Genomic DNA, 27983 nt, shown 5'->3' with positions numbered 1-27983 from the left:
TACAACCGAGAAAATGGCGATTCAAAGTATTGAACACTTTTTTGTGCATTTCTCTGTATTTGTTTTCTTCAGTCTCTTCAGTTCTCGTAAATTAGCGTGCTTATTAGTATAATAGTGACTGAAAAAAATTAAGTTAAATACAGAAATATCCCGATTTCATCACCTCCTGGTGACAAAATAGAAAATGTGATAATATTGGAAAAAAATATTTTCAATTTTTTAATTTGTTTCACAATTATGAACCAGTTTATGCTTTGAAAAGGCAAACTACGTGAACGGAACCCGTAAATTATTGTCGACAAGGCTTACAATTCTTGACAGGCACTCAGAAATGACTAATAATGAGCCACAGGCGGTGTTCGTGAAAATGATTGTTGCGGTATTATTTACAAGAACGACTATAATTTTCAAATTTTTTGGGGTTACAAAATCGAGTCGAAAACATGATATAATCGGCACCTGATAAAACCGGCACAGAGAACAGATATGGATGCTTGAACAAAATTTCGTTAAAAACATGTGTCAAGATCAAACAACAAACAACAAACTTAACTAATCTGTGAACGGTCTCCTACGACATTTAAAACACGATTTAATGCCGAAAAGGCTGACGGGATTTCAACCACCGTGTTGGGCGCTAGGGGCCCTCCTTAGCCGTGCGGTAAGACGCGCGGCTACAAAGCAAGACCATGTTGTGGGTGGCTGGGTTCGATTCCCGATGCCGGTCTAGGCAATTTTCGGATTGGAAATTGTCTCGACTTCCCTGGGCATAAAAGTATCATCGTGCTGGCCTCATGATATACGAATGCAAAAATGGTAACCTGGCTTAGAAACCTCGCAGTTAATAACTGTGGAAGTGCTTAATGAACACTAAGCTGCTAGGCGGCTCTGTCCCAGTGTGGGGATGTAATGCCAATAAGAAGAATAAGAAGAAGAAGAAGTTGGGCGCTAGTTCTTCGAAAATAGAACTTCTTCCACAGGTATTTCTAGATGAAGGTAATGTAATATGCTAGAAGAGGTAATTTAATAGGCTTCAGTGATTTATGCGGTGTTCTGCATAGGTCCATTAGATTCAATTCCGGTAAGTCTTCCACAATCCTTCTTGGTAAAAAAAAACTGAAAAAAGGCGTTCACGAAGACTTTTTTTTTGCCTCATGAGCCGGTGTCCAGTATTGATGCAAGATCCAGTCCGTATGTCCGAAATGCTGTGATGATAACTTGATAACATACCCTTATTAACTTTGTGGTATTTTCAGACCCATATTTCGACTTGACATCACGACCGCTGAGTCAAAACTTTTCCTAAACTAAGATATCAGCAAATATCAGTGGAATACTAATGAAAATAAATACCGTCCAAAAAAAAAAAAAAACAAAAAAAAGAAAAAAAATTCGGGTTGCTAATTTTAGTTATGAACGCGAGTGGTGCTCGCATAAAGTGCTCAGTGTCGCTATTTTCGTAATGAGCGCGAGTGATGCTCGCATAAAGTGCTCAGTGTAACTCAGTTTTGCTATTTGTTTTAAATGAGCGCGAGTGGTGCTCGCATAAAGTGCTCAGTTTCGCTATTTTTGTAATGAGCGCGAGTGCTGCACGCATAAAGTGCTCAGTGTAACTCAGTTTTGCTATTTGTTTTAAATGAGCGCGAGTGGTGCTCGCATAAAGTGCTCAGAGCGCGAGTGGTGCTCGCATAAAGTGCTCAGTGCAACTTAGTGTTGTTATTTTTTTAAATGAGCGCGAGTGGTGCTCGCATAAAGTGCTCAGTGTCGCTATTTTTGTAATGAGCGCGAGTGGTGCTCGCATAAAGTGCTCAGTTTCGCTAGTTTTGTAATGAGCGCGAGTGGTGCTCGCATAAAGTGCTCAGTGTCGCTATTTTTGTAATGAGCGCGAGTGGTGCTCGCATAAAGTGCTCAGTTTCGCTAGTTTTGTAATGAGCGCGAGTGGTCCTCGCATAAAGTGCTCAGTTTCGCTATTTTTGTAATGAGCGCGAGTGGTGCTCGCATAAAGTTCTCAGTGCAACTTAGTGTTGCAATTTTTTTAATGAGCGCGAGTGGTGCTCGTATAAAGTGCTCTGTGCAAATAAGTGTTGCTATTTTTGTAATGAGGGCGAGTGGTGCTCGCATAATGCTCAGGGGAAAACATGTAAAAAAGCAGCGATATATCTGAAAATATAATTGCAATATTTGCTATATAAAACGACATGGAGTGTAGCAAAGCGTCTGAATTAAAATGGCTTTGCATACTAATGTGATATCCAGCAGGTTGAAGGGGAAGGTTCTTAAGATGATTCGAGACCCCTGCCCTCTTTGGAAAGGGGGGCTTCCATACAAATGAACCATAACTCGAGAGCTAATCAAAGAATAAATCAATTTTAGACGAAACGAAGTTCGTCGGGTCTGCTACTTAATAATAAAAATGATTGGTCTCATAACAGTCAAATTCAGATACACACTTGAATCTATTCACCGGACTAGGTAAAAAAAAAGTATGGGTGGATCTGTAAAAAGAATGCAGACTTCTGTTGTACCCTGATCTACTGAATAAAATGTAACCAATTTGTAATGGAATTTCTTGTTAATAAAGAAATAGAAAACAACAGAAAATGCAAAATTCATGAATATTTCCGTTGATTTCGGTGAATAGCCAATTGTTATATGTACATAGCTGCAACTTATTCTACTCCCAGAAGATACTTGTTGTGCTGTTTCCGTTTATCAGATATACACAGTAACATCACTAGCGCTACGCCACCAAATCGGAGATAGCGATAAGCATACCATTATCTGAAATTTCAGAATATAGTATCAAAATCCAAAGAACACATTGTCAGGATCAAGGTCAGAATGTATAATTATTTTCTTATATATTTACTTACATGAATTCTTATAACTATACAAAATTGCTGCACGAACCGATGTCAACACTAAAAAAAACATGGCGTCACTTGAACCATCACAATTTTTGGTCGATACTGAGAGCCCGGCAAGTGTAATAATAAAAAACCCGACTTAATCCACCTACAGTGAATGGAACCCTTCTTACACCTTTGAAAGGTTATGGGTGCACTGCATATTACAATTTCTATGCATAAACATGAACTTTAATTGGATAACAAATAAACGAAATTTTATGCTCGAAAAAAAGTTCGAATCTTTAGTTGGTAATTTTTTTTCGGATTTCAGAGATATCAGCAGGATCCAATATCCGATTGAAAAAAATGCATTTCATGGCAATATTTTAGCTTCCGCTTATAGTTAAGAGAGCTCAATCAGATAGCAAACTATTGAGATCTTGAAGTGGCACTATCTTGTAACATACACATTTTATATCTAGTTCTTTGATCTGAGTTGATAGGTATGCGATTATGGTAATAGTAAAAGGGGAAAAAAAGTTATGAAATTAATATTTATTATTTTTACAAATGAAATAATTCAAGCAGCACCAAGACACAAGTGAGAAAGTCGTATATCCATAAAAAGCGAAATAAGCATAAAGCAAACATTGGTCGCTAAGGAAATGCTAGTGATATTTTTTTATTGTTTTCAATATGAAAAAGCAAACATTGGTCGCTAAGGCAGTGATTCGTACAGTACATTTTTGCTGCTATTATCATGTCACATTGTTTGTACCGGACAGAATGTTGCACAACATTCTCTTGTGACAATTATAGTGTTGTAGACACATGCCATTCATGGCAATGAATGTATTAACCGCGAGTAGTTCGTATCGTGTGACAATATTCGTGCCGCCTGTGAATGTATCGCTATCTATTATGATGGTAGCGCAAAATGAATGTTCTGAGCAGTCATAAAGGTATGATGCTCATAGAAAAAGTAAATTAATAAACAATTTGTTTTGTTTGGCTGCTTTAGGGCCGCATACTTATTACGTAAAGGCTTATGGCGGGTGGGGTAAAAGCAAAACATAATTTATAATGAAACAATTTTTCATAGGGGAGGGGGTTCAAACCCCGGTGAATTCACTTTCGTACTGAGTGTATCGTCATTTTATATCCCGAGTAAGATAAATCGTCAAACTTAAACAATAAATCGTCAATCGTCAAAAAAAGAACGTTTTTACAGGCTTAAAAATCATTTAAATAATTTAATATTTCAACTATTCGAGCCAGATTTATTTTTATTCCAAATAAAAAATGATATTTCTAAATATATTTCAAAAAAGCACTAAAACCAATATAATAAAAAAACCCAGATTAATCCACCTATCGTTGATTGTGCCTTTCTCGCATTTAGTAAGGACACCAATTTTATATGGGGTTTATATGGTCCGATGAACCATTTTCTTTATAACTTTCAAATGCAATGACCGATCGTTATAAAATTCGATAGTGATCAACAAGGCTTTGTCCCCTATCGAATGAAACTTGTTGCGAGAAAATCGGTTAAGGATTACTATACGACAACTGTCTAATGTTTTTTATAGCTGTTGTGCACACACATACACACACACATACACACACACATACACACACATACACACACACATACACACATACATACACACGGACAGACAGACATGTGCTCAGCTCGTCGAGCTGAGTCGATTGGTATATAATACTATGGGTCTCAGAGGCTTCTATAAAAAGTTCGTTTTCGGAGTGAAATGATAGCCTTTCGGTACAACTTAGTTGTACGAGAAAGGCAAACAATAGGCTCGTACCTGTAATTGTGTGATCAGTAATCTTATTTTCTTGGTTGAACCACAATTTTTATTTCAAAATTTTGAATTTTATTGTTGAAAACCCAGGTTGGGGAAACTGGGGTTATATGCATCCTCGGGGCAAAACGACCCATTTGCATTTTTGAATACATTTTCAGCAGTTTTTCCAGAGTATTTACTATAGCGTATGTAGTCTCTAACTAGCGATCCAGTAGTAAAAATTAATGAAAATATTCCTGGAACATCGCCGAATATGCCAAAAAGTCGTTTTGCCCCGGGGGTGCATATTACCCCAATTACCCCTAATTCCACTAGCGGTGATGATACCTTTGTCCAAACAATCAATGCTTTTCAACTATAATTGCCTACCTTAAGGCGTTTACCGACGCTTGCTTTAGACATAGATAAATGATTGAAACGTTTGATGATCAAAGTTACACCAAATTGAAGAGTCAAAAAACTCCATAAAAAGATTTTTAAAACAAGTTAAAAATTATCAAATAATCAAAAACAATTGCCTAATACGTTACACATGTAGCAGTACTCGTTTTAAAAATATGAGAAAAGCCACTTACGGAGGAAATTATCAATGTTCCTCCGGATCACGGCACTATAGATCGTAGTAACGGAATGATTGATAGAAGCATAATTCGTAACCCGATTGCAGTTCAGGATAGCGATCCGTTTATTGATAATATGGTAGTCACATATGCTAAAGTCGTAGTCAACGCTAGATGTTAGCTTAGATTTTGTAATGTGAGAACGAACGTCGTCAGCACAAACAGCATACTTCTTGAGAAAATATCAGCATAAGCACTTTCAAGGACACATGTTATGGTCATATTTCTTAGATTTTTTTGATTCAAATGGTCCTAATTGATTTTGAAAAAGATATACATACGCCGAAAAAAGCTACTAAATCAATATCGATAATCCGTGAACGTGAATTTAAATAAACGTAAGAAACGGCTCAACGAAATCAATTTCTAGTAGTTTTTGCCTCGCGTAAACTGTTCATCTTTCTTAAATCTTTTACTTGCTGTGTATATGCAAATCGAGTTTTCATAGTATTGTAATTATTGTTCATTTCGGGTGGCCAATACCCGGAAAATCGGAAATTAAACTTATAAATCCCAAAATCCGCGTAAAAAAAAGCACAAAAAGCGAGCTCAGCGTATAAATAACTGTATTATTTTCAAATATTTAGCTCCATTGGTGATGCATTCATCACCCTCAAAATTATATTACATTCGTTTCATTTGTGACACATATTATGTCGCACAGAAAAATGTCACGGTAGCTCATGACTTTTTTATCTGTCATGCTACAATAATTTGTGTTACATGACCGTCATACATGCAACACGTGACCATCAACAGATTTACAGTTCAAGACAGTACATTTTAATCCACTGCTAAGGAAACACTAGTTATAATTTTTTATCGATTTCAATATAAAATATTATTTTCATCGATTTCAAAATAAAAAAAGGGATATTTCTGAAAATTTAACAATTTTTAAAAAAAATACAAAAAGACTGCAGATTTGATTTGCCGCCTTAAATGGCAATATTACAGCTTCTGTTTAAGCCCAAAAGAGTTCAAATCGGGTCATAGACGGCTGAGATATTGGTGTGACAATTCTTCATTAGTAGTCTGAAAATATGGCTCATATTCGTATTTCACAGATATCTCTGAAACCGTCCAATGACAAAAACATAGCTTTCGTTTAAAGATAGAATTGCACAAATCGGTCCACGGACGGCTGAGATCTTTATGTGACATTTTTGTAACGCACACACATACGCACACACGCACACACGCACACACACACATACATACACATGCTCAGTTCGTCGAGCTGAGTTGATTGGTATATACGACTTGGGCCTCCGAGTCTCGGATAAAAAGTCGGTTTTTCAAGCGATCTTTATACCCTTCTTAGGATGTAAGAAGGGTAAAAAGGCAAAAAAACGGCCTTACTGTTGAGGTCGAAATTCGTATCTGTCAAGATACAATTAAGTGGTGGAATCCAATGGGATTGTATTAACTCGTCTTATGACAAGTGAAGACATTCCACTAAAAAGCTCAAAATAATTTTCTTATCATTTCGGCAAGGCAAAACGCCCCAGTAGAACTAACCTACAAAGTACTACGCGTCTCCATGCACTGTCCATACCAGAATCCTGATTCGCCGACGCGTGGTGCGTTGTTCCCTAAGAGCTGCCGGCTAAAAGGCGTTTTGCCTCAGGAGTTTTCCGGCAACGAAATATCACCACTTTTTTAAAATGTGAATATTATCAATATGATTGAGATTTTCTCTAGTTTTAATATGGCATCAACTAGCTATATTGTTTAACTGTTGGATGAGGTAGAAACACCCATGAAAATCATTATAGCTAAGGTATCAAAGCAGTCTATGCTTAGCTAGGGCATATTGTCCCTCCTTCCCCTAATGACAATAGAGCAAGACCTAAGCGTTTTGTCCGTCTTGTCGGCTGCTTCTCAGATTCTGTTTGTTCGCACTTGTCTTAGGTTTTTGAAAACGTGCCCGAGCAACACAAGTCAGTCGAATATGGTTGCAGCAACTTAATTGTGACCAAATCTGGTCACATATGAGTTGCAGTAACCTACGTGGAACATGTGTGCTGCTAGGGTGTGCTCAAGACTTGTTATGATTCAGAGTGGTTTACACGACTTCTTGAATACATTTTCATTGCCATTATAGAGTTTCACTATGAATGAGATTCCATCATCCCTTAAAATGATGCAAAAAGCTAAGGCTGTCTATAATGATCAAATGCTTCAGGTGGGGTGGTAGATAGATATAAGCACAGAATAAACGAAATGTGTTGAAGATTCTATTTTTAGCAAAACAGTCTCCTTCCGTCATGGTTTGTGACCCTATGTAAAATGTGCTCGTTGCTTACATCCACATCCGCTCACGAGGACGAATGGAGAACATTTCAACGTGGTAGGATGTAAAATAACATGAATAGAAACTGAGGTCTACTGAGCTAAACATATTTTATTGCCACAAGTCGAGAAGTGGATTTCGTTCTGATTGCATTCGTCATCTAATGTATATCTAAGCATAGATACGCGTTTTTCGACTTCACATGTCGATGTCCCTTACTTCGTTCGAACCATGTTAGAAGTAATACGTTTCCCCTGAAATGAAACATTCATGCTATCATGCAGATCACAACTAGCAATCGGAAACTGTTGCTATTCTTGAACCATATATACCTTGCTATGCTTCGAGAATAGGTACATCAGTTCAATTTAGTCAACCTCGTCGTCTATACATCTCAAAACGATGCAAAAGGAAGTGTACAGAAGTAGTTTCCGTGTTGCGCTATGCTGTTACCAGTAAGAGTGTAAGCCATTTACTTGAATAAAAAAACGGATATAAGTAACGAGATCGGAAAGTAACTACAAGAAGAGCTGGCTGTATAAATACAAGACAGGTTAAGTTCAAATTAATTTCAATCTACTTTCAGAGCATGATACCATGATAAATGTTTTAAAGTTGATTCAATCAAGTTTTGAGCACCGCGTGCATTCTTTATGGCGTATGGTGCTAAACAACTTCCCTTAATCTATCATACGATTAGATTGCTATCGATAATAGGAACGGAAGCACTCCATCATATCTGAATAAGTATCAAAAATTACCCCGGGGTTCCTTAATTCAAATTCTATCTACAACGAAACAAAAAAACAGATTTGCAATTTTCGTCCGTTTCACGCGATGGCAATTCAATTACGACGTCGAAATTGCATTGACAACCGGATCTACGTTTAAAAATGAATTGCTTGTTGACGGGTACGGCGCAGCAACGCCGAATCGATAGGACACGGTACTACGACTTAACACATTTTTGAACATAACTCTTCCTTCCTTACTAGGCAGGTAGATATAGGTCCCATGCAAAGCAAAAACAACGAATCGCTGGCAAACGGAAATGGAGCCGAAGTGCAATGACACATATTGACATTGTCGATGGGTCAAAATGGGAACGACCAAAGGGGGAGGGGGGTCAAACTGGTAGCGGTAGGTGGGTGATCCTGTTGCTTGTTTTCAATCAAATTTGTTTGCATTGTTTCCAGTTTGGGGGTGATGGAGTTTGGGGAGGTTGTTGGGACTGGTGCCAAAAATCGCGTGGCAAAAGCATTTAGAGTAGATAATGGAAAGGTAATCGAAACATACTTGTTGGTACTGGAAATTCATTCGAGTATAAAGTGTTGACGATGATAGAGCTATTCGGTTCAGTGGATATATTGGAATTCTTCAAACGGCGTAAAACGTGCACATCTATTGTTCTTGAAATGTGTGAAATAAATATATCCTTAGTAGTTGTATATAGTACGAAATAATGTAGGTAATGAAGTGTTAATAAGTTACTGTTTAGGCTTCCCGAGAAATTAGCATTTTCCGCATTAACAACGACAGACTGTCAACATAATTTTGCCACAAAGCCTTAACACGCATCTGGATGATTCTATCTAACGAGTTTAGTGATGATTATTGCTTCTGCGGGCCTGCATGATGAGCAGGATGCTCAATGTGCCATCCTCAATTTTTGTTTCATGCATTAACACATTTTTTCTACTAACAATCAAAAACCTACCGTGATAATTAGGAAAGAAACTAGAGTACTCTGAATATATTTTAAGTAAGTGTCAAATAACCGTCTATTTCGCCATCCTCAAATTAAATACGGATTGAGTCGAAATTCATTTGGAGTCAACAAACATTTGACACAAAGAACCCAAAGTTAAAATAGTTCAAAATAAGTGTAAGGGCCAAAATAAGGCTAACTCATAAGCGGTGCTTACCATATGTTTAAACTTGGTTTAGGCACTAAGCGGAGGCACTCTTTTGGAAAATTGAGATTGTTTTCCAACATAATAGTGCGGATATCCAACATAATAGTATTTTTTTTTACCGCATGTTAAACAAAAGACGGCTTACGTTATTGTCAACCATCCGCCTGGATCGAAAGTTGACCACACTGCAGTATAATGTATAAATGTATCATTCCATTAGTGGAGCCTGGGGAGACTTGATCCCCTTTTCTGATTTCCGATATATCACAGCCAAAAATAAATAAAGATACGCGATTTCCACACAGACTCTCTAAGAAATATAGTATTTAACTTTACTGATGTATGACAGTTCTTAAATTATTGTTGTTATTGATACACAATCGATTTTTTTTGAGTGTTCGTCAAAAATCGGCTTTTAAAATTTTCGGGGGAAATTGATCACTCTCCAAGAACTTGCTTTGATAAAATTAGAAAGGTGTCCTTAGATTTTTTAAATATTTTCCCTTCAAAATACGCGAAATTTTCGAATTGCGTTGCGTATACATGAACGATTTTTGTTATTGAATTCGACAGCACATGCAATTTTAATATTTGGGAAGACTTGATCCCCTTTCTATGATATCTACGCAATAAATAATTTTTCCTGCCAACCCTTCATCAAATCTGTCAAATCTGCAAAAAATTAGAAACCTGAGAACAGATTTATATTTTTTTGAGTTTTTTCGCCAAATTTTTGTTATGGGGGATCAAGTGTCCCCACATTAAGGCAAAAACTTCAAATCCAAATATCCTAAAACATTGATGGAATGTTGACATTTTCATTAGTACAGATCATTAAGCATATTTATGGCTTTGTGTTGTGACAAAACGATAGCATTTGGTCATTGTTTTGAAAAGTTGTTCAAATTTTGCGTGGCCAATAAAAAGATCTTTAGGAAGGTCAAAACATACAAACCGCCCTGCAGAATAAATAAGGTTGTCAATCCAAGAAATAACTCACCACATAAAGGTCAATTGCCTAGAGGACCTCTACTAAAAAATACGCTAGAACAAAACTACTTTAGTTCTCGATAAAACAGGGGGTGATCAAGTCTCCCCGGGGATCAAGTCTGCCCACCTTCCCCTACAAGAAACTGCTCTGAAAATTCCAAATGTCAAAAATGAACGAGAACGAAGAAAAATAGTGTTTTCCTGCTAAAATGCTGAATCAAAACACACTCTGCTGTGCCAAAGGCTTACTTGGCTAAAGCATTTCATAAGTATGATTGTTCTACGCATGCGGTCGCGTGTACTCACACGACAACTGACGGTGGAAGACCGACAATTGATTTCAACTAATTGCATATTATTCGGAAACTCGGCCGTACGAAAATCATTTTTCTGTTAAATATCTTGGCTGCAAATATATGCACAGCACATGTTTCGAAATGGACAAATTGATATGAAATTTGCGAAAAATAATCCACGTGTCTTGGAGGGACTCAACCTCCTACTCTCTAGATAGGCGTGATAACCAGGGTTGTTAATCGTTAATTTATCGTTATCGCCGATAAAGTTGATTGCGATCAACGTTATCGGTTGCTACGATAACGATGAATCAACTGAATTATTATCGGAGTTCGATAATTTAACGTAAGTTAACTCGATAATTTTGCGATAATGGGGTTACTAGATTACGCGAATAAAGTTGGTGTAAAATTTTGACAGAAGCCGAGAATAGAACGAATTGTTTGCAACTGGTTAAGGTGATTATAGAATGAAGCCCGTGGTGAATTTCAAATTCACCACATGTTTATCTACATACATTACCAAAACCCCAAATCTGGCGTAATAGTTTTCGTACAGTGCCGAAAATCAAATTATGATGGTTCAGCATAACTAAGCAAACGATCTACCATTATTTCAACCCCATACGCGTTATGGTTCTTTCATCTGGTGCTCTTGAACAAAATATTGAAAAAGCACGTGGTTTACAAAATGGCCGATTTCTGGCTTCATTCTATAATCACCTTAACCAGAGTTAATTTTCATTGAAACGGGGCACTCTAGAATTGATGCTGAATACATGCTACTCTATGAAACGAAAAAATAGTGAGGTGTTCTGTTGGTGGTTCAGTGATTTTTTGTTTTCACTATGCAGCTATGCAGTTTTCCGAGAAGAAGACCGCGGAAATTTGCTATACCCAGTCGGACTTAATTCTCTGAGACAGAGACACATAGACAGAAGTACGCTTCATACTGAGAGCAGATTCCTTAGTCAATCCTTATTCCTTATCGTATAAGCAAGAATATCCAGCTGAAACCGGAACTCCTCGGCAATATATATTAGAAATTTATTTGATGCAGCGATCTTTAGTGCTGCATTCCAGGCATAGAGCACCAGTACCGAATAAACATACTTCATTAGATTGGTGGACTAACCTCGTCACCTATTCAATATACTACAACAACAAGTCTTGCTAATAAATGTTTGAGTTTTTCTGCACTTTTAAGAATTAAATAAGTTTATTTGTGAAAAATCATGAAGAATGAGTTGTCGCATGACACATTTTGGTCTTAATTCGGAAATGTCCCCTTATACGGACGGAAGTGGTCGATGAGGTCAATTGTCCTTTATAAGATCTTCAAATGATTATTCGTGAGAAACCATGAAGATAGAGCTATCGCATGACATGTTTAGTGCAAAAATGAAAATGTCCATATCTACAGGTTCCACCGGGGCACTCCGTGGTGTTCCGGGAGTGGCCAATGAGTTGTTTTACACTTTACAGCCTTACCAGAACTTTATTTGCGAATATTCATGAAGATAGAGCTGTCGCACGATACGTTTGGTCTAAAGTAGGAAATGTCCTCTTCTACAGGTTCCCCCGGGGCACCACGTAATATTCTGGAAGTGGCCATTGAGGTCAATCGTCTTTTATGTAATCACCAGAAGGTTATTCATGAGAAATCATGAAGATAGAGCAGTCGCATCCGCATGACATGTTTGGGTCAGCAAATGAAAATGTTCATTCCTGCAGGTCCCCCTGGGGCTCTTCATGAGGTTCTGGAAGTGGCCAATGAGGTATTACAGACTTTTCACACGTACCAGAAGATTATTTGTGAGAAATCATGAAGAAAGAGCTGTCACATGACATGTTTTTGGCTGAAAACTCAAATGTCCTCTTTTACGGCTTCCCCGGGGGCATTTGGGGACATCCTGGAGACGCTTATAAGCACTTCAAAAAATCTCAAAAAATCCCTAATAGAACCGTATTTAGTATAGCTTTGTTTTTGGTAAAAGTTTGAGAAGTGTTCCATTTAAAAAAAATCAGGTTTTCATCGAAATACCCCAAATGCCATATCGGGGACCCTTGCCCTAGACCTAGACCTAGACCCTAGACCTTGCCTCAAAATTTAAAAGCGAAAAAAGTTATGATTTTTTCAATTTCAAAATTTGCCTTCTGGAAGAGCTTGGCCTTTTGGGTGTTTTAATGACGGCCAGTGTTCATTGCCAGTTTTTCCTACTATCTAAAATAACAATAAATACCTAAAATAAAAATCGATTGGTTCAAAAGTGAATTAAATTATTTGTTCTTGACTGTCCTGCTTCTCTGACCATTAGCCTGCCCAGTTCAAAGTTGTGTTTTAATGAACCAAATCTTATGTCTTATAATGTGTCTCCATTCAAAAGTTTTCTAAAAATTGTATGGATATTTAGCAATCCTTGCTGCTTGCAATCTTCTTGTTTTGAACATTTGAAATATTTATTTAATTTATAACGCTTGTTAACCTTCCTTCTAGGTGTATCTATATATTTTTTGTATTATTTAAATTGTTGGTTAACTGTTACTTTATATAGTAAACTATAAATTGAAATTAAAACATTTTCCTGAAATTCACTAGGGTTCACGAGCACCAGATTCCACATTCCCCAACCTAGTACAATCGTTATCATGGCGTGCATGTCTTGGTAAGAAGCAAAATCCTTTTCGCAATATATGTTGTGCATTTCCTCCCACCAATCTACCGTTAACGAGAGAGAGAGAGAGTTTGCGAGAACCCCCATGCCGCGTTGACTAGCGCACTGTTTTATCACCCATATTCGTAACACTCCGAACCAAGTCACGAAATACGCTCCTTAGAGCCTGCTGATAATGTGACGCCAAGTCAACTGGCCCCAAATCGAATACTCGAAAATATAACTATAACAAAACTTAGGGTGACCACTTCTAAGGATTGATCAAATAAATGAAAATTTCAGGCTGAATGTAAATTTTTATTAACATTTTTCTAGACTATGTGTACGTATTTATATCTATTGGGTACCTCTAATTTATCATTTTTTTTATTAATTAATAACTCATCAATGCCTAAGAAAATATTATAGAACAAGCCTAATTAATAATTAATAATAATTTAATTAGTAATTATGTTATGTGATTAAATGTGCCTTTCAGCCCATTTAATTAGACGATAGTAAATAACTCCGAGAATCACAATGGTCCACCCTGAAAAAAAGAACCGGGGAGCCAAGAGAGGACGAGAGCATAATATAAACTCGCTCCAGCCTGTTTTTCCGCTACCTATGTAAATGTGGACGCTCCGGTGGAACATGTGCACGGAGCAAGTGAAAAGCAGGATAGGAAAGGACTTCATTCCATTTTCGCGATTGCATTCAACAAGGTGTACCCCATCACTTTTCCCGACAGGAAATTTTTCAAGTTTGGTTTCCTTCCAATTGGTGTTTTGTGTACAAGAGAGTGTTATAGCTATACCTGCACGACCCAAGCCCAAACAGACCGCCATCAAGGACGCGCCTATACTCCAAGGTGCAGTAGGTTTGGTACAGTGGCAGGAAGACAGGAAGCTGCTAGTTGTATACCCTACTCTGTTGGTGTTGCTGCTATTTTTTTGTGTGGTTTTATCATCATCCTTTTGTGAGTTCTATTTTTAAACCCGAGGATTTTCCTCCATCAGCGTCGTCGTCATTAATACTGCCAGGTCTGGAGAGACGATGGCTTCGTGAGTAGTGCAACCAGGCAGAAGTAGTTGACTTGTGTTCTTTTTCTACCATTTAGCAAGCTCGTTTGGGTCAGAAGGTAACTGAATTCAGAGGAAACCATTGCTGGGCCATCTTTTTTGTTTATAGTTCACGAGTGAAAATGCTTCCAATTTTAGTAAATGCAGTGTCGAGTTGAAGGCAGCTAGTTCAAATGTCAAAAGTTGGTTCTTTTAACCTCTTACAAAGCATGTTGCCGAGTGAAACAAAGGAACATCCTATCTTCCCATTTTGCAATGGAAAGGGAAAATAGGAAAACACTGATAGCGCTCGGTTAATTGCTCTGGTAAGAAGCGATTTCGTGTTTCGACAAAATGGAAATGAGATGTCTGAAATATTGTGATGTTTCGTGCTTGCAGAGATTTCGCTGGATAGTGTGTATGCAAAACAGAGTACAGTAGTTTGTGGAAAACCCGAAGTTACAAAGGCAATAAAAGTTGCTTTATTTAGTTCTATTTCCTGAATCGCAAACCGTTTCATGTGAAAGAATGGCTGTAACAAGTGCTAATCGATTTTCTCAATGAATCATCATTAATCATCGGTGGTGGCTGGCGCTATTGTGGATAGTTAAAAAGTCAGTGGCATCAGCCATCCGTCGCCATCACAATCATCGATCTGCACAGGAATGGCGCGATAAGAGAATGCGAAAACTGTGTGTAGAAGCTCAAAAGCATCTCGGGGGCACTAGCTATGATGCGTCTCCATATAAGATCATTTGCATGAACTTTTCCAGTTTGTGATTGGCTAAGTGACACACCGTAAATCGAAACATAAAATGCGTGTTATCGATACCCAAAACATTGGGTATCAGTTTTCCAGCTGCAGATTGTTTAAATTGACGACAGTGACCAGTGTGACGTGAAGAGATATTCAATATGGTCAGCCACGGTCAGCAGAAAGCATTCCAATCAGGGCACCAACAAAAGCAACACCATAACCATCATCATCAGCAGCAGCAGCATCAGAAGAAATTTAAAATGAATCTCATGTCCATCAAACTCAGCCGGAGACGGTTCTATCTCTGCCTAAAGGTGATGCTGCTGTTCGTGGTGTTCGGGCTGTACTTTGTGCTGCTGCTGAGGGAATCGATGACGGCGTTCTCCTCAAATCGGATTAAGGGCGGCGTTAAAAATGAAGCGGTGAGTAATGCTTAATTATAGAAGAAGCAATCACAAGAACACCAATCATTGAGATATTCAAAACAAAAATATTTTAAGCTTGTTCAGTGGACTTGTTACTTGTCATACGACGAGTTAATTTTATTACTGTGAATTCTACCACTTTGTGATCTTTAAACTCAAGTTGAGTCAAGGACGAAATACTGAAGACGGCCTTACTGTTGAGATCGAAATACAAATAACAGAGTGTAATAATTACAATGTGGTGGAATAAAATTGTTCTGTTAGTTTTTCAACAAAATCTCTCGCGTATTCCAGGAGCCTGTTGGGTCAGGTATCTCGGTATTTGCGAAAGTAAGAATGTTGCTGTGCGTAATAAAGCTTTTCGGAAGTTCGAATCTATTATGCGTAGCATTACCAGTTTAGTTTAGAGTTATCGGCTAACAGTACTAATACGCATAAGTCTTCTGATATCTCAGAATCTGCGGAATTTTAGATGAATGTTATTTCCATGCAATTTTTTCAAATAGTCCACATCGGTATGTTGAAGGTCAGTTTGATCTTCTTCTTCTTCAATGGCTCTACATTCCATCGGCAACTTGGCCTGGTTTTCAACTTAGTATTCTATTAGCATTTCCTCAGTTGTTAATTGACAGCTTTTCTATGCCCGCAATTGTATGAGATATTTAAATTATTTGCTAAAATCTATCATGTTTCTCGATAGCTCAATATTTAACAGTGAACACAAATGGAATTCAAAATTTAAACAAATGATGTCGCTTATGTACATGAAACGATCAATCTCAATCTGTGAGAACTATGAAGTTCTTGACTTCTATATCACTGTTCTGGGATTAAAACCATGGCGTTGAAAGAAGTATTTTTTTAGTTTATCGTTTTCTCAAATGCAACATGTTTATTGTTCAAAATCGTCTCGCTCAAATTACCCAAAAAACAAGCATTGTATCCTATGCTAGTAGATTTTTTAGACTTTTTTAATGAGAGTAGAAGGGGGATGTGGAGTTTCAGTAAGTTACCTTCCACGTGTGTACATAGATGCCCACCTCAGCGTGTCAATCGGTGAGCAGCATGCCATGACTCGGGCTCTTCTTGTCAGATCTCTGGGGCGTGCACACGCATTCACGGAGTGCCGCTGTCATCCTTTGGCCATTTATAATCATACAACATTTAACACTATTAATTAGCGATAAATATTTTCTCATACCTTTTGTTGTTTTTTCCTATACACACTTTATACTTTTTGAGGACCCACTTAGACTTGCTCAATTTCTCTCCGTAGCTTCGGGGAGTCAAATTTCATGGGTATCAACCTCAAGAAAATGATTTTGCAGCCCAATTCAGCACGAGTTGGTTACAACAACTCAGATACGACCTGTTTCTATCGTACATTAGTCAGATCAGAACAGAATCACAAAAGCCAGAGTCATGGAAGGCAGAAATGTGTAAAGCTGATTTACTTGAAACGGCCAGTCATTTGATCTATTGGTGAGAAATTTCCGTCTAAGTGAAATCAGCGTCATGCTATTTTTTTTGTGTCCCTACCCTTTTCACCATGAGATACTTTTTTTATCATGAGCCACATACAGATTTTCTTGTTTTATAAAGATCAGGGGGCCTTTTGTAGTTCAGTTGCAGGGATCTTACAAACTCCAATCCGCAACAAACAAAAATAATGGCCTTATCATGTAGAAACACTTTTCAATAGAAAATTTCAATACTGTTGCTTTTCATTTATCGATACTTTGATCAATAGAAAAAAAAGCAATAATTTATGTCATATAATGTTTGGAATGGCGAAGAAACAATATTTTCATGGTTTATAAGTAAATGGTCCTTGCATTACTAATAGCCTAATCAAACTCCAGGCTTTATCGCTTATTAAATAGTTTTTTAATGTCCAAAGCAGTTGGCAGACATAAATTTCACTGAAAATAAAGTACATGACGATTCATATTAAGATACATTATTCTATCAAACGATAAAACTCGTGAATAGGCTACACTGGTGGAAATAAGTATAAAGACAAGCTGGAAATCGAGCATGCTAGCCATGCTGGGACGTAAAACTCTCGATTTTTAGCGATTCGATTGGACTGATCCAGTCGGCTTAAAATCTGTTATAATTATAAAGACCGATCTGTTGTATGGAGCTCCATATAAAAAAGTAAAATTTTAGTCAAATCAAATCGCTACGAATCGAGATTTCGATACTCAAACATGAAAAAAATGTATGAAAATCAAGCTTGTCTTTATACTTATTTCCGGCAGTATAATACTTGATGGCAGTCAATTGAAGGATTTCGAAGCCTGCAATTGCATGAATTTTGGAACACTCAAACTGACATCGTTACGAGGTTCTAAGTAGGTTGTTCAGATGGCGTTGGGTCACACGAAAAGCACAAATTGGTGAATGATAATATTGAAGAGAATTAACTTCAAATGTGTAAACTATTTAGAAACCCAGAGGACCAGAATACTTAAGAACTCGATTTTTCTAAACTGATTCTCCAGACAGGTATGGAGATCCTACCCAACAAAGAAGAATTCTCTGATAAATAGATGAGCGATTCTGCTCCCCATGAATATACCAGTACCCCGTCGGAGGGATTGCACCGTCTATTGATCATCCATCTATCCCAGCAGTGGACCAACCGTGATTTCCAGGGAATCAACAACCGAGCAACGCCTAACAATATACCCTTTGTCATCAACAATGTTTGCTACTGAAAAACGCACCTCGTAACAAACCTGTATCAGAACACAATATGACAAGAATCATTTGCCTTGTATGCTCTTATAATTCCGAGAATACGGTGCTATTTTTGTAATCAGAATTAGATTCTCGAATATTTCCGTAAAAGCATAAACTACGATACCTTTAAATCGGAATTTGCTGTAGAGATATCCAATCCAGTCTCAATTTCTGTAATGTGTTCGGACTCGAAGTGTTGTAAAATGTCATTGGCATCCATTTGTCTAATTTCCCGAAATCTTTTTTCAGGAGCGCGTTATAAAATTATGAGGTGAAATGAACCTATAGCGCTATAGCACCTAACAGGACATTGCTGTTAATATGTTTTGTAATGCGGCAAAATGTCAAACGACTAGTGACATTTTGAAACACTTCCACTCTCAAGCCTCAGATGTTAAAAAAAATATTTAGAGCAACTTTGGTTAAAAATTTAGGGCCACTCAAGTGTTATGGGCTCATTTGAAGTTACTTAGGCTTCTAAATAAAGTTTAAGGAAAATTAGTCAAATGACAAGTAGATGACCTTTTGTGGGCTTCGTGACCGTGCGGTTAGCGACATCAATCGTCTAGACGCATGTGCTAGGGAGCGTGGGCTTCGATTCCCGCCCTGGTAAGGAGGGAACTTTTCGTGATCGAAAATTCTCCACTGGTCCACTGTTATGTGTCCTGGCCGCTGTCTCGTGCTACGTGCAGATGCAGGGATCGTAATTCTCACGAGCAGAGAATGCTCCCTCACGCTGATTTTCACCGAGAAATCGGTTCTCGGGAAAAGAAAAAAAGACTGATGAGAGATAACCATTTCTCCCTCATTACCAGTGCCGCGAAAAGCTGATTTGCTCGTTTCCTCACTCCTTTCTTCCTTTTTGTGCCACCACCAATTGCAAAAAGAGTGGCCTTTATGGAACAAACAACGACATCCCTATATGCAGTCGATGTGGTGGTGTGGCAATAGTGATCGCTCCCATCGACATTTTTGTTGATGTTCTAGGCTCGAATCCCGTTGCGGTCATATCTTTTTTTGTAATTGCTCACCGAAAATTTCCGCGAAGTGTGAGTGAGGCGGAAAAGCAGGCATTGCAATTTATCCCATCATTCGATCTTTGGAGCAAAGATACTGATGATATGCTGGGATATCGATCTAAGTTATCTATCTGCTCAGTAAACAAAGTGCAATGTTCGCCATGGAGAAAAGTTTTTTCGCTACTTTTGTTGTAGCAACGCCCTCGCAACGTGAACAAACCCCGAACCGCGCTGGCTATCAGGATCATCATTAAATGCTCAAATGATAATATCTTTCCAGAGTGCTCTTTGACTAGGGATAATATCTTTGCACAAGCAAAGATGATATCCTGAGCTCAGATGATATTGTAATGCCTGCGGAAAAGTGATGAAACGAAAAACGAAATTCATCAAGTAGGTACGATTTTCTCTTATCTTCTAGATTTGCTCTACAGAAAAAGAGGGGTAGGAGGATGATGCTTTTTACTACAAGCTCCGAAAAAAGATTCTCATCCGACCCGAAAATCGCTTGATTTCGTCTCATCGAAACGAAAAGTACGAAAAAGTGTTCAGTCTGTACGACTTCTAGTCGAAGACGATGTTCCTGTCTTTTTTTAACAACACTAGCAACAAACAAAGAAGCGAGGAATTTTGGATAGCGAAATGGCAAAAACGAGTGGACAGAGTTGATAAAACCAGCAAAATTACGTGCGACAACCAGCATGCTTTAGGACAGTTTCGGCGTTCCCAGATGCGAATTTCAATGTATTTGATCCGGACAATAACACCCTTGGAGAACAAAATAGACAAAGTGTCGTTCCCCAAATTATAATAATTTTCGCAACAACATTCCTGGGAACCACTGTGAAAAATATTGGAAACAAAGACTAACTTATAAACACAATTCAGCGTCCCGCAAATCCAAAATTAGGGGAGACCGGGGCTGATAGGCCGAGTTTTGCTTTCGGAATGTCTGTACTAATTCTGGCTCGACTTTCCAAAAAAACGGTTTTCACTGTCATAAATATACAAATCTTGAGCACATTTGTGACATATTTTCATCGATGAACACAAATTGAGGAAAAAGTTATAACAGAACAAATGCGACGGAAAAATTCGGCCAACCCACTCAATTATATCAAAGACTGTTATTTAAAACAACGCGTGTTATAATTAGACAATTCGATGGAAATGTATCTTCCATCGGGGAAGGGCCGTTTGGCCGAATGCCACTAGGCCGAAAGTTGTTTGGCCGAATATACCAATTATTAGGCCGAAAGTCATTTGGCCGAAAGGGTCGTTTGGCCGAAAGGGTCTTTAGGCCGAAAGGGTGTTTTGGCCGAAGAGGTCGTTTGGCCGAAAGGGTCATTTGACCGAAAGGGTCATTTTGCCGAAAAGGTCATTTGGCCGAAACAGTCGTTTGGCCGAAGGGGTCGTTTGGCCGAAAGGGTCATTTGGCCAAAAGGGTCGTTTGGCTGAAAGGGTCATTTGGCAGAATAGGACATAGGGGCTGAGGTAGGTTGGCCATGTTTGTTAAAATAAGTGAAACACATCAAATCAATCAGTAGGCAATGTTTAGAATTTCCCACTTCTGTAGTATTTATAGTTTTGTAATATTTAGGCACGGAAAAAAAAATCTTAACTCTTTACTTTTCACTCTTTTTGAAACATTTTTAGTGATCTTTTTACAACTCTCGCTACTTTCATTTCCTCTGCCAGAGTATACTTACATTTGATATAATTTTCTAAGGCATTTTCTTTTTTTTCAATGCTGCTTCTATTGGGGAATCGGTAAAAATTGTGTCGATTGGTATTTACTATGTTTTCTACTCGGCCAAACAGACCACACAAAATTCGGCCAACCTATTCCACGAGATGTTTTCGAAAACAATCACAATTTACAAACACAAAAGTGAGGTTACCCTAGAAACATTTATACCGTTTTGTAGGATTGTTAATACCTCTCCAGCGTATCACGTTTTTAGAAATCTGATGAATATTGATTCTTGGTCCTGGGTAAACGGAAACACTAAAATACCTGAAATTCCATCCGTACATAGGCGATTTAATACCGCACTCAAATTATTATAATGAGCCTTAAATGCGCCTCAAAACGTTTTCACAAAAACCCACTCGGTCAATCTGCTCCTTCTGCCAACCAGCCCCGGTCCCCCCTACAATATGATCAATTTGTCAGATCAACAGATGGTCTATCAAATCGTGTAAATATCAACCAACAATCATACGATAACAAAAATATTATTAAGATATAATGTGTTTGTATCCCAAAGTATTGCTTACTCATCATACACTCATATAAAAAACATTGGCATTTTGAATGCGTGTTGTTGTTGCCCATCTTTGGGCCGTATTCATGACTGATCATTCCGAGATGTTGATGGTTGGTCGTCGCAACATGCAATTTTTCCAAGGGATCAAACCAATGATTTAATTGGTCGGATCGTTGAGTAACTGTCCTGTCACGTCTTTCCTATGGCATTCTCGGGCTGATCCACACATGCGTCGTAAGATACATTAGAGGAGGCGAATATCATTGAATGTTGCAGCGTTCCACTCTTAAGTCGGCCAGGGGGTTTAACCACTTGAGTCACTGGTATGGTACCGTCTGCATGTGGCTCTTTTCTAGAAGCGAACATCGTTGGCGTTGGTTCTGCGTTCATACTGTGCACCAAGCGAAGATCCATTAATTACTAAATAAATCATCTAAAAAAAATATATGAAAAGTAACACTTTCCTCAACACCCCTCCCACCTCTATGTGTTACGTGATTTGCGTTCCCCAAGATGTCTTCGTATGTCAGTACATCTATCACGTGTCATCTGGACTCTGTGAGAAAGGAATTGCCCAATCACCATTTCGTTTTCTCTCATTTTTCCGAGACCATAACTTTCATGCCGATAGTTCGTGTTGTCGGAGCCGAATTTCGTCCATGTAGATCATGATATCAACATTCGAAATTTTACTCCCGAGGGCATTCAGCAATTGCTTCAATTGTTGTGATAATGAAAAAGAATTTTGTAACAACTGCGCAACGATACAAGCTGTTTTCTAACAGATATTTTAAATATAGGGGAGAAGGTTCCGAAACCGACCACCTAAATGGCAGAGGTCATGAAGGATCGAAAAAATTGGATTTTTTGGCCAGGTTTCGTAAGTGTATTCCGTAGAAAGGATATCTTCGGCAATAAATTGTGTGTGGCTGTGGAAAATTGGAAGATACAGAGAAAGTCTATGATTTTAACATTTTCAAAAATGGTGGTCCGAAATCGACCACCTCCTACACACTCAGTTTTTATTTCTGCAGCTCGGCAAAAATCCGCACAGCCGTGCGCCAGCAAAATAAATAACTGATATTCCGGCAAAAATAGCGCTTGTTAGCTGATTTTCGGCAAATTATTTGCTGATTATCAGCCATTTTGACAGAAATCTTGGCAAAAAACAAGTTTGCTGGGGCACGGCTGAGCGATTCTCGGTAAAAGTTCAACAATTTGCTGAGATCCCGGTAAAAAAATTAAGTTTGTAGATGGTCCAAAACCAACCTATTTTTTGCATGCAATTGCGCATAAATCCCGTTGTTATTGCTGTTTGGAGTCAATACAGATTACTACAGAATACAGATTACCAGTTTAGTTAATTTTATATTTGCTCTTTTTTATATACAAAATGAATAATTGTAAAACAATTTCAATCACTCCATTCCGAGGTTTTGGACCACCTCCACTTGTTTTTCTCAACGCGCCGCTCAACAATACACCATAAATGATCTAACCTAAGTAGTATACAATGTAGCCAAGGTCATGAAAAACTTACCGTTAAATTTCACATTCACCTTAAACAACGTTTTGCTGCTATCTCCTGCAGTATACAAAAATAAATTCTTTCGTAGTAAAACCACAATTTGGGGTATAACACAGAGCTACACGACAATGGAAGATAGCTGTCTATGTCCAAATTGTTAGTGCTGTGATAGCGTTCAATTGACAAGGCCGACTTATTCTCCGACAGCACCATCTGTGAGAAAGATGGAACCACCGGTCTGTTTGTAAACCATCTGCCCTATGTATTCAAACCTCCGTAGCTCATGCCTACCATTTGTTTCTCCCTTCCCCATCAGCACAAACCCCTCGTGGAAGGTCGCCTAACTCGCCCGGGAAAAGGTGCGCTTAATCACAAACACCACAACCACCAGCACAACCGAGTGGCCACGGGTCCGTATGAAACTGCCAAGGAGCGCGCTGCCCTCGATACCGATCAGAAGCAGCCTGCAGCCACCGCAGCAAACCACTCCACTCTCAATCCAGTGTACGAATACTCGGAAGAACTGAACGCTGCCGCTGAAGCAGATTTCAACGAGCGGCGTTCGGTGCTGTGGAATATTTGTGCGGATCATCGAATCATAGGGAAATATCCACCGAACGCGTGGGAGTTTTTCATTTCACCCGGCCATGGACTGGCTTGGTGCAACATTTTCAAAGCCGCGAGCAGCACATGGATGTACTATTTTAACTTATTGGGTATGGCACACCGAAATAAAATGTCCTAAAATAGATCTTTTCTCATGGAAGTATAATTCACAGGTGGATACGACATTCGGTTTCTTCAGCGGACTCGGTCTTCGCCAATCGACCTGGCGCGGAAACGTTTCCCGCGACCTTCTACTGCGGAGCTGAACGACTATCTGTCGAACACGATTTCGTTTCTCATAGTTCGGGAACCGTTCGAGCGGTTGGTGTCGGCCTATCGCAACAAGCTAGAGGGTTGCCGTAACAAGTACTACAAGTTGCTGGGGGAACAGATCGTGAAACGATTCCGCAAGAAGCTCAAAGAAAGCAGTAAACCGGTTTCGGTGAGAATTTGAACAATTATTGAAAAATAACAACTCAAACTTTTCTTTTGTTTTCCTTACAGCACAAATATCCCAAGGGGCCAACATTTCGAGAATTTTTGGAGTTTTTGGTTGCACATTACAAAAGCGGTGGCAGATTCGATGAACACTGGAGTCCTGTATATTCATTCTGCACACCGTGTAGCATCAATTTTACTTTGATAGCAAAAGTGGAGACGTTTCAGCGAGACAGTGAGTACATCATCCGTCAGGCAGGGTTGGAATCGTTGCTTTTAAATAAATTACCCAGAAGTCGGCTACGATCGATAACCAACCGAGCGGTAAGCAATACAAAAAATCTAACTCCGAGGTAAGGCTAACTATTTACAACTATTCAATGCCAAATAGCTAACGGTACGCTTTTCCTTCAGATATTTCTCTCAGATCGATGAACGTCTGTTGACGGAGGTGCTGGAAATATATCAGCTCGATTTCGAGCTGTTCGGTTATAACAGTACGAAGTATTACAGCTATGTGCTAGATGCAATTGACGATGGATAACCACGATAAATAATAGACGTCATCCGGAAGAAATAGGTATCCACATGGCCCATGAAATTTAAAACCCGGCAAATGGTAAGAAAATTAAGCATTCCAGAGAAAGAAACAAAGATGCATACGATCGAGTATGGGAAAAAAGACTTCAAGGATAGGATAGCAATGTAAACTGTAATAGGAAGTAAACTAGATAATGAAAAACACAAATATTAAAAAACCCTATTCGATGTTCGTTCATTGTCAAGTGTTGTTAGAATAGCATATACATAAATTTATATATTTTTGATAAACGGAAAAATCAGAACAAACGAGAAAGTTAACGGTTATTTTCGTAGGTTAGTTTCTTATTATATGTTGTTGAAAAAGAAACAAAACAAAATGCACATAGTCGGCATAATCTCGAAGCACTCCGTATAACAAACATAAAAGGACTAAACCCACCTAGTTCCCAATGAGTGACAAAATATTTGCAAAATATAAAAACTCACCCAGCAACAACAGAAGTTAGAAACGCAATTAACAACCCACTAATTTGATGTGATAAGATGCTTCGTGTACCCATGCCTCACAATTGTCTGTCAGAGGAGGGCGACAAGACACTATGAAGTGAAAGGAAAGCCAGGTGTTTCGTTTACGAGCTGGTAATTAGTATGATCCCCTGTGGAATAATAATATGCAAAAGCGAAACTATGTACGAATGAAGATGTGCATTTGCACATCACATCATTGTGCTCGCAAAAGTAATAGGATTCACTAATGTCGTAAACCATCCTTGCTTCTGGAACAACTAAACCCGTAGAGAGGAACTACGCGCACCTATTTTCAGTTGCTTTGTCACGTGTCAATGCAACGTTCTTGTGATAGCTTTCTACATTACACTCGATACAGAATTCGACCTGATGTGGATAAAGTGCCAAAAATAAATTATATATGTTTGCTGTCTTCATCAATCGTTCGGTTAGGATTTCTCGTACGATGCGAACTTGTGTATATTCATATTCGAACTGATTAGATCCGATTAACAGCACTCCAGATTTCTGAGATGGAACGGATACTCTAAATTAATTCTATGAAATGTCGTGTCGATGGCCCAGCACCAGAAAGTAATTCGAAATTCACCAATAAATTTATTATAGTAACCATGTATTAAAAGGGAATACAACCTGCTCGAGTTAGTTATACAAAAACACGGATATTAGTCTCACCATATTCTATGTGAATGTTTAAATTGACGAAAGCAAAACAAAACTGTTTCGAAATGCATCTATTTTTATATTGATATTTGAATAATTGATACAAAAACAACAAAATCTAGAACGATCGAGAAATCAATTCTAAATTTTCGACCCAACGTATTTCAAAAAAATCCTTTTGTTGAACACAGGAGACTTTTACACAAATATATAGAAACACTTTTTTGTTCAAAGATACACACTAACACCCCGTAAACATACCCACAACACAGAGCTGAGTAGATGAGAAAGTGATTATACAACAGAGAGGCAAAGAATAAAATTGTATCTTTAAATGTCGTTGTCAACAATGTACCTTGTATTTACAAACTAAATGAAATTAGAGCAAACAAATTGCAGAACGATTATTTCACTACCCAACATTAGTTTCACATAGGTTCACAATCTTTGACACCGTCTCTGGTGACCATAAAACAACAACATATATACATATGTTTAAGCGACAAATATATAAACACAACAAAATAGAAAACCGAAAAACAGTTCAGATACCTAATCACCAACATAGCATATACCAACGAATAAACAAGATGGAAACGGAAATGACGCGAGGAAAATATAGTTAGGCAATAAAGCCGGACAGTCAACGCAAAAAAAAGCAGGCCCAGGTTCAAAAAAGGTGTAAGTGACACTTTGGTCGAATTTAAGTTGGATACTAGCAGAAAAATCTATAAGTTCTGATCTGGAGCTTTTTGAGAATACATTCATATACTTTTTATTTCTTTTAAAGTAAAAATATGATTTCTTTCGACATTCAATATGGGATAATGAAACATTAAAAGGCTTCTTTTCTCGAAACTAAGTTTTTGTCACTAACACTCGTTAACCGAAACATGAGGAAATTAGAAAACAAGAAACAGACTGATTCAATAACACGTGTAGTGAAAATAAATGACATACGTGGTCAAACATCTTGCAGTAGTTATGTTGAAGTGAACCGATAAAGGTGTATTGATTATTGGATATCCGAATTTAGCCCAAAAATGCAACAGCAAATAATATAAACATACAAGTTTTCGTCCTTAATCTTGTAGCTCGTGGATCTGGTGGTATGCATAGGTTGAGTTTCAGGAACGCCTTTGAGACCGTTTGAAACATACAAAGGCTTCGGTCTTTCGTTTCTGCTCTTTAACATCGCTTAGAAGAAGATGGTGGGAAAATATCCAGAAACCTGTGACTACAACAGCGCAGGAAGAGTTAGGCACTTCACAGCGACAAAGTGACGCAAGTGACGGACGAAAAAATTGCTGCTAGGAGTTGAATGCGTGTGGTTCATACCAGTTGCAATAGATGGCGGTACACTGTAGCAAGGACAGAAGAAAAACGAATCTTCCGCAGAAAAAAAACAGCACGAAGAGAGTGTAATAGCTGAAGCGCAGGAGAACATGGATAGAAACGATATGCTGAGGTTTTGCGGAACTGTCAATGTCGCGCGGCATAAGACTGCGCCAGTGCTTGCCATGAGTAATCCGTAACAGCGCTTTTGTTACTGCAACTCATATATGAAAGAATTTGGTTATATGGTCGGGGTTCAGCCAAACCGTACCAAGCGGCTTTTTGACTGACTTGTAATATTTTGTTCGTATAAGGAAAACGGGAATCATTTCATATTAGTTCATACGTATATTTGATATATGATATCCTCAGTTATGGGGTCGGGGGATATTCGATACGATTCACGATCAATTAAATCCGCTAAACGAAAACACAGGCAGAAAAATAGGTTATTTTTGCTGGCGCTTGGTGTGTTTTGGCAGAACCCCGACCATATATGACCATTAGAAACTTATTAAAAACATGTGTGCTACCTGGTATGACCGAGAAAGGAATTTGCCGACAGAAGAGACTATGATGGCAGCCAGGTGGAAGAAGCACTTCGAAGATTTG

The 27983-nt window shown here is 38.3% G+C and overlaps 2 protein-coding genes across 11 annotated transcripts in view; one reads left to right on the top strand and one right to left on the bottom strand.

Annotated features, from left to right (window-relative positions):
• LOC134213211 (calcium uptake protein 1 homolog, mitochondrial) overlaps nt 1-27983 on the bottom strand; it is a 67695-nt gene that overhangs the window by 1640 nt on the left and 38072 nt on the right. The window lies entirely within an intron of this gene.
• LOC134213212 (carbohydrate sulfotransferase 11) lies at nt 8938-27033 on the top strand. Of its 9 annotated transcripts, XM_062691948.1 has the most exons (7): nt 14131-14429; nt 14571-14591; nt 14911-15690; nt 23575-23974; nt 24038-24306; nt 24369-24655; nt 24717-27033. In XM_062691948.1, exons 3-7 carry the CDS (start codon nt 15427-15429, stop codon nt 24844-24846), a joined length of 1350 nt encoding a protein of 449 aa, XP_062547932.1. In that variant the 5' UTR covers nt 14131-14429; nt 14571-14591; nt 14911-15426; the 3' UTR covers nt 24847-27033. The 9 variants fall into 9 exon arrangements, with proteins under 9 accessions (XP_062547938.1, XP_062547932.1, XP_062547937.1 ...); XM_062691954.1 differs by lacking the exons at nt 14131-14429; nt 14571-14591 and adding an exon at nt 8938-9058 and having other exon boundaries at nt 15285-15690; XM_062691953.1 differs by lacking the exon at nt 14571-14591 and having other exon boundaries at nt 14131-14321; nt 15285-15690.

Source organism: Armigeres subalbatus, chromosome 2 (assembly GCF_024139115.2).
Source record: "Armigeres subalbatus isolate Guangzhou_Male chromosome 2, GZ_Asu_2, whole genome shotgun sequence".
In the NCBI taxonomy this organism is placed as follows: Eukaryota; Metazoa; Arthropoda; class Insecta; order Diptera; family Culicidae; genus Armigeres; species Armigeres subalbatus.
Note: the sequence above shows the minus strand (reverse complement) of the source record. Positions and strands in the feature narration are given on the sequence as shown.

Coding starts and splice junctions, on each gene's coding strand:
- LOC134213212 (XM_062691954.1), top strand. CDS start 15,427: ATGGTCAGCCACGGTCAGCAGAAAGCATTCCAATCAGGGCACCAACAA. Junction 15,691..23,574: donor GCGGCGTTAAAAATGAAGCG/GTGAGTAATGCT, acceptor CTTCCCCATCAG/CACAAACCCCTCGTGGAAGG. Junction 24,656..24,716: donor ACAAAAAATCTAACTCCGAG/GTAAGGCTAACT, acceptor CTTTTCCTTCAG/ATATTTCTCTCAGATCGATG.